General features: G+C 39.5%; 1 protein-coding gene across 4 annotated transcripts in view; it reads left to right on the forward strand.

Annotated features, from left to right (window-relative positions):
- MYO5A (myosin VA) overlaps positions 1 to 12,364 on the forward strand; it is a 173,039-nt gene that overhangs the window by 134,866 nt on the left and 25,809 nt on the right. For all 4 annotated transcript variants that reach the window (XM_075857988.1, XM_075857990.1, XM_075857987.1 and 1 more), the window contains 11 exons: positions 3,069 to 3,177; positions 3,393 to 3,604; positions 3,717 to 3,873; positions 4,282 to 4,521; positions 4,628 to 4,876; positions 5,102 to 5,195; positions 5,749 to 5,894; positions 5,973 to 6,086; positions 8,282 to 8,425; positions 9,931 to 9,984; positions 10,200 to 10,427. In XM_075857988.1, the coding sequence (XP_075714103.1) occupies positions 3,069 to 3,177; positions 3,393 to 3,604; positions 3,717 to 3,873; positions 4,282 to 4,521; positions 4,628 to 4,876; positions 5,102 to 5,195; positions 5,749 to 5,894; positions 5,973 to 6,086; positions 8,282 to 8,425; positions 9,931 to 9,984; positions 10,200 to 10,427 (1,747 nt within the window). The remainder of the gene's footprint in view (positions 1 to 3,068; positions 3,178 to 3,392; positions 3,605 to 3,716; positions 3,874 to 4,281; positions 4,522 to 4,627; positions 4,877 to 5,101; positions 5,196 to 5,748; positions 5,895 to 5,972; positions 6,087 to 8,281; positions 8,426 to 9,930; positions 9,985 to 10,199; positions 10,428 to 12,364) is intronic.

Here is a 12,364-nt window from a genome sequence, read left to right on the forward strand (position 1 = left end):
GGACTAGACAACAGGATAAGGAGATCCTTTTGTTACAAAACAGCAGTGAAAATAAAAATGCCCAAATAATGTCAAATAATCACATTTCTGATACTGAATGTGAAAAATTTAAAGGCAAGTTAAAGTGTATGTTCACAAATGCCAGAAGTCTAGCAAGCAAAATGGGGGAGCTGGAGGCCTTGATACTGGAAGAAAATATAGATATAGTTGGTGTTGCTGAAACATGGCTTGACTCTTCTCATGACTGGGCTGTAAATCTACAGGGTTTTACACGGTTTCGGAAAGACAGGGCGAATAGGAAAGGTGGTGATGTATGTCTGTATGTGAGAAGCGATATGAAGGTGAGTGTGAATGATACAATAGTGGGTGAAGATTGTGAGGATGTTGAAACCTTGTGGGTGGAACTAGAAAGGGAGGTAAACACTGAAAAAACTACTTTTGGTGTACTCTATAGACCCCCCAATATAACGGAGGAGATAGAAAGTCAAATATATAAACAAATTGAGTGGGCTGCACAGGCGAGTACTGCAGTGATAATGGGAGATTTTAATTACCGGGATATTATTTGGTGTCATGGTTCGGCTTCAACTGCAAAGGAGAGAAATTTCCTCAATCTGTTGCAGGAAAATTTTATGGGCCAGTTTGTGGAAGACCCGACTAGAGGTGAAGCTCTGTTGGATCTGGTCATTTCTAATAATACAGAGCTTGTTGTGAATGTCAATGTTTGTGAAAACCTCGGTAACAGTGATCACAATATAGTTACATTTTACATATACTGTAAAAAACAAACACCGGCTGGGAGGGCAAAAACACTTAATTTTAAGAAAGCCAATTTCCCCAGGATGAGGGCTGCAATTCAGGATATAGACTGGGAAGAACTAATGTCAAATAATGGCATAAATGGGAGATTTTAAAATCTACTTTGGGTAATTATAGTGCAAAATTTATTCCTATAGGTAACAAGTATAAACTAGTAAAATTAAACCCTACATGGCTTACACCTTCTGTCAAAAGGGAAATACGTGACAAAAAAAAAGGGCATTTGAAAAACACAATTCTGAGGGTACAGCTCTAGCCTTTGTAACTTATAAGGAGCTTAATAAAATCTGTAAAAAAGGTAATAAAATCAGCAAAAATACAAAATGAAAGGCAGGTGGCCAATGATGGTAAAACAAATCCCAAATAAATCTTCAAGTATGTAAATGGAAAAAAGCCACGTTCTGAACATGTAGGGCCCCTAGATAGTGGTAATGGGGAGTTGGTCACAGGGGATCAAGAGAAAGCAGAGTTACTAAATGGGTTCTTCAGCTCTGTATATACAACAGAAGAAAGAGCAGCTGATGTAGCCAGTGCCAGTGCTTTTAATATATCAGTTGATCTACTCAGTTGGATGAATGTAGATATGGTCCAAGCGAATTTAAATAAAATAAATGTATGAAAGGCCCCAGAACCAGATGGGTTACACCCTAGAGTTCTTAAAGAGCTTAGTTCAGTTATTTCTGTCCCCCTCTTCATAATATTTAGAGATTTTCTAGTGACTGGTATAGTGCCAAGGGACTGGCGCAGGGCAAATGTGGTGCCTATTTTCAAAAAGGGCTCTAGGTCTTCCCTGGGTAATTATAGACCAGTAAGCTTAATATCTATTGTGTGGAAAATGTTTGAGGGGCTATTGAGGGACTATATACAGGATTATGTGACATTAAATAGTATTATAAATGATAGCCAGCACGGTTTTACTAAGGACAGAATGGTCAAACCAACCTGATCTGTTTTTATAAAGAGGTGAGCAGAAGCCTAGACAGAAGGGCTGCTGTGTATATAGTGTTTTTGAACTTTGCAAAGGCATTTGACACTGTCCCTCATAGACGTCTAATGGGTAAATTAAGGACTATAGGTTTAGAAAGTATAGTTTGTAATTGGATTGCGAATTGGCTCAAGGACCGTATCCAGAGAATTGTGGTCAATGATTCCTACTCTGAGTGGTCCCCGGTTATAAGTGGTGTACCCCAGGGTTCAGTGCTGGGACCACTATTATTCAACTTATTTATTAATGATATAGAGTATGGGATTAATAGCACTATTTCTATTTTTGCAGATGATGCCAAGCTATGTAATATTGTTCAGTCTATGGAAGATGTTCGTAAATTGCAAGCTGATTTGGACACACTAAGTGTTTGGGCATCCACTTGGCAAATGAGGTTTAATGTAGATATATGTAAAGTTATGCATCTTGGTACGAACAACCTGCATGCATCATCTGCCCTAGGGGGAGCTACACTGGGGAGTCACTTGTTGAGAAGAATCTGGGTGTACTTGTAAATCATAAACTAAATAACCGCATGCAGTGTCAATCAGCTGCTTCAAAGGCTTGCAAGATATTGTCGTGTATTAAAAGAGGCATGGACTCGAGGGACAGGGATATAATATTACCACTTTACAAAGCATTAGTGAGTGAGGCCTCCTAGAATATGCAGTTCAGTTCTGGGCTCCAGTTCATAGAAAGGATGCCCTGGAGTTGGAAAAAATATAAAGAAGAGCAACGAAGCTAATAAGGGGCATGGAGAATCTAAGTTATGAGGAAAGATTAAAAGAACTAAACCTATTTAGCCGTGAAAAGAGACGACTAAGGAGGGTCATGATTAATTTATATAAATATATGAATGGCACATACAAAAAATATGGTGAAATCCTGTTCCATGTAAAACCCCCTCAAAAAACAAGGGGGCACTCCCTCCGTCTGGAGAAAAGAAAGGTTCAACCTGCAGAGGCGACAAGCCTTCTTTACTGTGAGAACTGTGAATCTATGGAATAGCCTACCGCAGGAGCTGGTCACAGCAGGGACAGTAGATGACTTTAAAAAAAGGCTTAGGTAATTTCTTAGGCGCTATTATTTTTTTGTTCTATGTGTAGACATTTTTTTCCCTTCCCTTTCCCATCCCTTGGTTGAACTTGATGGACATGTGTCTTTTTTCAACCGTACTAACTATGTATTTATGATCCCTAAAGGCCATATACCGGCATTTTGAGCACCTGTAGAAATTAACAGGGCTTCTCCTTCCTTATCCTAGATGGACGTATCAAGAGTTCTTCAGTCGATATCGGGTTCTAATGAAACAAAAAGATGTCCTTAGTGACCGTAGACAAACTTGCAAAAATGTGTTGGAGAAGCTCATTGTGGTATGTTAAATAAAAGTAAATTAGTAAAGCACTTGATATCCTTAAAATGTGTCATTGTCTAATTTTTCATAATATGAAGAGTATAAACCAAAGTCATGAAAATACCTACAAGTAGCCAGTACTAAAGTAAACATCAGTGTGTGTGGTCCAATTTGTACATTTTAACACTGTATAGATGAAGATATTAAATTAATGCCGTCTTTCAATAAAATCAGGACCAAGACAAATATCAATTTGGTAAAACAAAAATCTTCTTCCGTGCTGGGCAAGTAGCTTATTTGGAGAAAATAAGAGCTGACAAGTTGAGAATGGCTTGCATCCGAATCCAGAAGACAATACGTGGTTGGCTTTTAAGGAAGAAGTACTTGCGTATGAAGAAGGCAGCCATCTGCATTCAGAGATATGTTAGAGGGTACCAGGCAAGATGGTGTGTATATGTTCTGAACATCTACTTTTTCTCTTTTACTGAGAGTTTAAACGTTTTAAAAGAATTATGAGGATATGTGAGAATACTTTAACCATTTGAATTGTTCATACAGCTATGCCCAGTTCCTGCGCAGGACCAGAGCAGCAATTCTTATACAAAAGTTTCAGAGAATGTATGTGGTTCGCCAGAAGTATCGGCGTATACAGTCCGTTACACTTTCACTCCAGACATATCTTCGGGGATATGCAGCCAGGAAGAGATATCAGCAGGTAAGGGAAGCAAACAGTGGAGTGTTTAGGCAACAATTTGTAAACTTGTGTTTATTGTTCTTTAAACATTGTCCTATTAGTGTAGCGCAATAAGTTTTCATGACCGTCAAATGGATTCCAGCTGATGAGTAGGGAGATCTTCATTGGAGCTGGTGTTGGTAAATCTTAGGTTGTCGGACAACTACAATACATTCTATATACTGTATGATATTTCTAGCTATATTATGGTATTTAAAAAAAGAGGTAGGGACGTGGTAGATTTATTATTCTGGTGTGATCATGAGGCCTTGATTGATTGAATAAATGTAGGCATAAGACTTCTTGTGACTATTTATACTTTGTTCTAGTTATGGTGTCTATAATGTGATGTATATGGAATCACTGATGCCTGTCTCCTCCAAACTTCAGATGCTGAGGATACACAAAGCTACCATCATTCAGAAGCATGCCCGTGGCTGGTTGGCTCGTAAGGCTTACAAGAGGAGCATGAGAGCCATTGTCTACCTGCAGTGCTGCTACCGCAGGATGATGGCCAGGAGGCAGCTGAAGAAATTGAAAATTGAAGCTCGCTCTGTCGAACATTTTAAGAAACTCAACTTTGGCATGGAAAATAAGATCATGCAACTACAGCGTAGAATTGATGAACAGGTAACACTACAGTATATAGTAGTCGGTCGCTCACTGAACTATATTTTGTTCCGTCTTTGTTGTGGTATTTGCTATCATGTTCATTATTTCTTTTGCTTACTTTCAGAATAAGGACAACAAGTCCTTGCTGGAGAGGCTGACACATCTAGAGATCACCTACAATACAGAGAAAGAAAAGCTACGAAGTGATGTTAACCGCCTGAGACAATTTGAAGAGGAGGCAAAAAATGCCACAAACCGAGTGATGAGCCTCCAGGATGAGTTAGCCAGGCTTAGGAAAGAACTGCTTCAAACACAGACTGAAAAGAAGAAGATTGAGGAGATTGCTGTCCGATATAAGAGTGAGACCGAGCAGGTAGGTTCTGTTGCTTAGCTTATCCGCACTTGGAGGTTTTAGTCCGGCTCCTTTCTACCCTTGGAGTTTCGATTCCCACAGTCCAACAGCTCCTTTGAGCTCTGCTGTTTTCCGTCACCTGCATTACCTAAATCTAACATTCGTTAGCTGACCATGGCAGGGAAGTTACAGAGGAGAGCGTATTGCCTTGTAAAATAGTTTATATTTGTTCTCTTTACTTTGCAGCTGCTGTCTGAACTCAAAGAACAGAACACATTGTTGAAAGCGGAGAAGGATGAGTTAAATCTCTTAATCCAGGAACAAGCCAAACGAATGACCGGTATGTACTGTTAGATTTCTTAATTGTTTGTGTATAAAACATTTCCGCCTCTAACACAAATTTCCTTATATACCCATATCACTATTTTTGTTCTATTTACGCAATGGGCCTATCTGTTATGATTCGGCCAATATCAGCAGGAGATCAGAATTCACACAGCTGTCCCTCTACTTTATTTTTAAACTCTTTACGGTAGAGCAGTGTACTGTAGAATGGTGTTTCTCAACGTGCCTAAGCCCCTACTCAAACAAAATCCATCAAAGTTCCCTTAAGGCTATGATCATACACTGTTCTGCCTATTAAAAGTACAGTGTGAGTACCCTTTGGATACATGGTATATACCCCCTCATGTACACGTAGACTACTACAGGTTGAGAATCTACGCTATAGACTTGCTGTAAATTGCTGCTTACAGCTGTAGTGGTTGACCAGGGTATTGGCCTCCTACAGCCTATGTTCTGTCATATGTGTTCCGATATGGAAAACGTATCTGCTAATAAAATGAGACTGCTCATTAATGTGTTCACATAATGTTTTTCTATGTACTTGGTAGCGGATATGGAGAAAAAAATATTGCAAGAAACAAAGGAGCTTGAATTTGAGCTGAATGACGAGAGACTGAGATATCAGAATCTTCTTAATGAATTCAGTCGCTTGGAGGAGCGTTATGATGACCTTAAAGAAGAAATGAGCACTTTGGTGGGTTGTAGATTTATTGTGCATAGAGCAACAGGCTAAAACTCTGATATTCTACTGACATTATTGTACATCTTGTAGAGTCTCCCGAAGCCTGGACACAAGAGGACTGACTCTACACATAGTAGTAACGAGTCTGAATACACCTTCAGTTCAGAAATCACAGAGTCCGAAGACTTTCCATACCAGAATGAGGTAAGGCTAAAATTGTCAGAGCCCGGTTATCCGTGCCTAGGTTGTTTGCTTTGGAATAAGCTAATGTCCGTACAAAATGGGAGAAGAAATCAAATGTTATATATGTTGGTTTTTTCTTAAAGGGGCATATGGACATTATAGAGGAGGGTCTCGAGCGGGGCGAAACCCCTCTATGAGCTAAAACTTCAGAGCTGCTTTGGTGGACCATGGGCAGCCATTCTTTTGAATGGCTGCCATGTAATGCTACAGCTTTAGATGAAATAATTGCCCAGAAGCCGCTTCCCTTGGCAATCGTCTGATCGCAACACTGGCTGTGTTTTAAAAAGAGGCTGTCTTGGTGAGGCAACCCCTGTATTGTCACTTCAAGATGCCTGCTTTCCTACAGGCTTAGAAATGTACTATTAGTCTTTGCACTGTACAAGAGCACAACATATTCTCTCCACTTAAATAAAAAGTGGCTTGAAGAAATGTGGCTGCGATCCTGAAACTTCTCTGTAAAAACGGAGTTTCCGGCACTAATGATACAAACGGCAATAATAAAGCTGCTATTTTCTTTTGTGGTTATTAGATTGCATCTCATTTTGGATATCCTATTTGGGCATGAGCCAGATGACCTGGCCAGAGATCTTGGGCACCAACTTGGTCACATAGCGTAAATTGCTTCATTTTTCACATAAGTCACTCAACTTCCGTTAGAACCAAGTCCTACATTGGAGCAAAAATTTGTGACTCCGTTAATTCCTCTTGGTGTAATAAATAAATAAGCAGAATGGGGCACATCAAAGTCAACATCTAGTTTAGATTCAAAGAAGTGCCTAATGTAATTTATCAAGAGGAAGTGGTTTTTTTTTCTTCTGAAAATCATCCCATATAACATTATGTAAGGCCCTTCTTACTGATTAAAGTTAATTTGACTTCATTATTGGAGAATATCTCCTTCAAATCTTACTTTACTTGCAGTACCACAATTCCCCACTGTCAATGGAACATTTTCCATAGAGACCAATACAACGGTGCTCCCAGGTCTCCAGCTTCATTGTAAATCATGCAACTCCGTGAAATGCTTCACTTTACACTGACGCATCACTCTGGACTAGTTACTCACAATCAAGAACTTTAAATAGAAGCCGTTACTTTTTAACGTGACAATTATGCTTTTGTATTTTTTGGTGGTTAGTAAGATTATGTTCACACTTTCAGGATTCTGTCAAGATTTAGCAGTGGATTCCACGTCTAAGGCCCCATGCACACGACCGTAAATTCAGCTGTAATTATGGCCCATTCAGTTCTATTGACTGCGAACACCTTTCCGCATCGCTACGGTTGGGTGTTCGTGCCGTAGAACTGTGCCGGGAATTATGAAACATTTCCGTTATGTCGTGTTTTACGGGCCATACTTTGTATGGGAGCACGAAGATGCGCGGACCGTCATTACAGGAATGGTCTAATGCCCCAAGCACGCAACAGTATTTTCATCTATCCGTAAATACAGATCCGTAGTCATCTGTATTTTATCCGTATATATGGAACGGTATCTGCAAATACGGTCTGTAATGCATCCATATTTGATTCATATATACGGATCCATAAAAAAGGATGGAGGCTGCAAATGATGTCACCTAAGGATGCACATACGTAGCCTTCCGTAATTATGGAAGCGCCCATAGACTTCAATGGGGAATCCGTGCTGTAATTACTGACAAAAAAGGACATGTTCTATCATTTCTATGGCACGGACACCCATCCGTAAAAATACTGAAAGGTGTCCGTAGCCCATACAAATGAATGGGTCCGTAATTACGGATGAAAAATACGGTTGTGTGCATGGGGCCTAAATCCTGACCGAATACGATAAAATTCCACAGGAACAGCCTTTGAATGGGCTATTTTATACCCCAATTACACGCTCCAGAAAATATCCACACAGAAAAATTGACTCACTGCGGATTTTCAAACCTTCATTATGTTCGTTATTGCTGCGGATTCCACTCTGAAAGCATCAGATTAGCTCCATTTAATTACAATGTGGCTAATCCACATGCGGATCTGCTGGCTAATCCGCAGCAGAAATCCAAGTGTCAGCTGTTGATTTCTGCTATAGATTTTCGAAAGTCTGTGACAAATTTTTCCTGTAGCGTATTGTGTGAACGCAGCCTGACAGATGTGATATTGTATTTTTCTTCATTATTCTGCAGGAGCCAGCTGATAAAAAAGCTCCTCTTGACATGTCCTTATTCCTGAAGCTTCAGAAACGTGTAAAAGAATTGGAACACGAGAAACTAATGTTGCAAGATGATCTGGATAGAAAGGAGGAATTAATCATTAAAGCTAAGAGCCAGGTAACTAGTATCTAGTAAAACAATTGCATGTTGTTTTTTATTATTATTCTTTTTATTATTCGTATTATTACTACTAAGCGAGAACAGATCTTTATCTTCTCTTGAACAAAGCTTTGTTACAACATAAAAAAATACAAATATATTGTAAAGTAATAATAGATGCAAAAGAAAATGGAATATATTATTATTTGTATTATGGTAAAGTAAATGTATATATTTTTTATTTCCTTTTGGACATAATAAACTAGTGTCAATCTTTTGCACAGATTTAATCGGTTGCCAACCAATGACGAGTATGCTCGTCATGAGAGGCAGGACGTTGTTGCGTCAGGAAGATTTGACTCGTCGTCCTAATCGCAGGGGCACAGCAAGTGTGCCCGTGCGCTCCGCAGCAGGGCAACAGCTGTAATACACAACCGTAGCCCCGCTCTAACGTCCAGCTGTCTGACCGTATTTCCTGTTGTTAGGGCATACTGAGGTATGCCCTAACAACTGCCTTTGTACTGTCAATACACAGGCTAATGTACTGGCATAAAGATATATGCCAGTACAATAAAGTAAAACAATCTAAATTAATAATCTCCCTATGTGATTAAAAACAAAAAGTAAAGTTAATGAAAAAAAGAAAGTATTGTTAAATCACACAAAATCCATAAAAAGATACGCAAAAATCTTTTTAAGCAATTGCACCCGATAAATGGACCACCAAAGGTCAGAAAAGGGCATAAATTCAATGGGAACTGACAACCATCTTATGAGTATTGTAGGCAGCCAGACTGTTCCTTCAACATCTTCCTTTGGGAGAAGCAATGATTGGATGTGTTGAATTTCAACATACCTGATCCTTTCATCCTCTTGGCGATAATCTTTGCCAGAGGTGTTTAGCAGCGATTTAACCCCCTCTCCCTTTTGAAATAAACTTGCGGATTAGCTGAACAGAGTGCGCATGTTTATGGAGGAGTCGAGGGAGAGTGCTGTTTACTGAAAGTGTTTGGCTTTCTTCTGTGTGTGCTCTATAAGAGTTAAATGGGTATTCTCATCTCAGACACTTATGGTATATTCTGTGGATATGCCATAAATGTGGATATGCGGGTCCCAGAGGACTTCCCCTATCTCTACAATGGGGCCCGCTGACCCCAGTCCTACCTTGTCCCACTGTCGTTGCTCTCTGGACACGGAGTTACGGGTTGGCTGGAAATAGGGAAACAGCTGAGTTACGCTGTTTCCTTGACTCCTATAAAAGTAAATGGGAGTTAAGTAAACCGCGAGCTTAGCTGTTTACATGCTCTCAGCCACTTCGTATCTCAATGGCTGTAGAGTAGCGTCAGCAGGACAAGGTAGGAGGGGGTCAGAGGGCCCCGTTCTAGAGATAAGTGCGGGTCCCACCTCTGGGACTGACACTTGTAGGACATTTCTGAGATGGGAATACCCCTTTCAAGAATTCTGAATAACAGTCTATTAATAATTCATACAAAACTTTTTGTTTTTTATTTAATTATTTTTAGGAGGAAACAAAGCCACCAGTCCGAGGCACTGAGTTTGAGTACGAATCTCTCAAGGTAACAAAGAATTTGTCATATTCTTTATAAATGTATGACCTTTATCCACTGCTTATCTCAGGCATTTATCAAAGTTATTGTAAAATCCAAATAGCAACTTTGTCGATAGCAACTGAACAGAGATTTATATTAAAAATTACAATGCAATCTTCGTATTTACGGGGAATTTTGCTGCTAATTTCTGTCATTCTTATGTTCTTTTTTTCTTTTATCAGCGTCAGGAACTTGAATCTGAGAACAAGAAGTTAAAGAACGAATTAAATGAGTTAAGAAGAGCCATTACAGAGAAGGTTTCCCCAGATCCATCTGGGCCTGGGGTTCAAGTATATAAAGTGCTACTAGAACAAATGACATCAGTCAGCGAGGAATTGGAAGTGCGGAAAGAAGAAGTACTCATTCTCCGATCACAGCTAGTCAGTCAGATGGAAGCTATTCCACACAAGGTAAGATGCATCACATCTGCATAGATCTAGCTTAATCCACCTGTTGAAGTAAAGTTGGCTCTTTTTAGATGACTTTGACCAATGTTGCTTTTCAAATCATTAAACTGATAAAAACTTAGTAACAGAATAGAACATGTGCATCCTCGGTATACTTGAAAAGATATGTACCAATCAACCAAGTCTGCCATAGTATTCATTTATAAACTGATGCAATTATTCCAGAGCTTTATAATATTTCTGCCTTAAAATGCCCCTACCCTGACCATTAGTGAGGGGGTATATGGCGCCAGTATTTTGGATCGCTCAATAACTAAGGAGAATGGATTTCACATAGAACAAACATGAAAAGAATAGATGAAGACTAGCGCAGATGAGAACAGACACATTAGAAGAAAGTCGTCCAAAATGGCCGATTTCGACAATTTGGGCTGATCATTGTTTTAAAATTTGATTGGCTGTGGCTGACACCCGACTGAGGTCTACTGAAATAGTGATTAATCATGCTAGATTTTTTTTCAGCACGTCGTTGGCTGGAACTATGAGTGAACCGCATGCTCTTCCAATTACATTTTTTTAAACTTTGTCCCTGATGTGCCAGCTCAGTCTGGCATGTTCATGGCCGGACCGTTTGTACAAACCATCCGACGCACTATTAATTGACCGCATTGAGGCCGATCTTAATCTTAAAGGGGTTCTGTTTTGTTTTTTTCCCCTTTATCTAGCCCTCATAGTCATGTAGAATAATAGGGCTTTTGCAATTAATAGTTAAAAAAACAAAGCAACCTTCTTCCCCTCTAGAGGGCACCCTTATATTGCACAGAGAGGGGGGGGGGTTCATGTACGGACCTAAGCAATGCTGTAATGTTTACATACAGTGGCGCTCAGATCCGCAGGTGCTGGAGGAAGGGAGTTTTTTTATTTTTAGGAATTGCAAAGCCATCTTGTTCTACGTGAATAATCGTTTTAGATTAAATAAAATAACTCCCGGAAAAACCCTTTACGTATAAGGTCATCTTGGACATGTATGGCATATAGGCTTAGGCCACTGTCTTTTGAGGTGGCTGATTTTTCCGGACAAAGCCGAGCGCGTTTTGCTCAGCTGTGTCCAGAACCTCCATAGTAGTGAGTGAGAGTTACAGAAATAGCTTAGCACAGCGAATTCTGTACATTTTCAGCTCTTTTATTCTCTCTATTCAATAATGCTAATGATTGGTTTCCGCTTAGTACAGTACAGTGTTATGTACAGTGCGCCATTTTCTTGCTGGTAAGTCTTTTCTGACCAATTTTTTTTTCCTTTTTATGTGCTCATCATTTTTGTGATAAAGGATGATAAGGTAACAATTGCCATTGTTGCTGCTTTAGCTTTCTGCATGTAATGCAATAGCCTTTTGCATTTATTGAACAGCTACATAGTTAATGTATAAACCTCATTTGCTGCCTACCCCGCAATTGCTTTTAACGCAGAACAACCTCTGAGAGCGCATCACCAGATTATTTTTGTGCTGCCAAGTCTAGTGCTTTTTTGTGCTTCTGTAATCCATTTGTCAAGTGAAGCCGCTCTAATATGACGAATGACCGTACGGTATACGGTCAATGCGGTCATTTGCTTCTCCTATTCTAGATTTTGTTGTAAACTAAGCATAAATGTATGTATTTATGCCCAGTGATGCGGAGTCACCTACTACTGCTTGAACCTCTCGTCTAGCACATACAGTATATATATTTCCTATGTAACTGATATTTTTTGATTGGCCACTGATCCACTTATACTTTAGAGATATTGGTAAGATTTGCTTTAATAAAATCAGTCTGTGTAAATTAGGTAATTAACCAAAGGTAATATCTAGATCAGGACTCGGCAACCTTCGGCACTCCAGCTGTTGTGAAACTACAACTCCTGGCATTCACTGACTGCCAAAGGCATTATTATTCCAGCC

Source organism: Rhinoderma darwinii, chromosome 3 (assembly GCF_050947455.1).
Source record: "Rhinoderma darwinii isolate aRhiDar2 chromosome 3, aRhiDar2.hap1, whole genome shotgun sequence".
Classification (NCBI taxonomy): domain Eukaryota; kingdom Metazoa; phylum Chordata; class Amphibia; order Anura; family Rhinodermatidae; genus Rhinoderma; species Rhinoderma darwinii.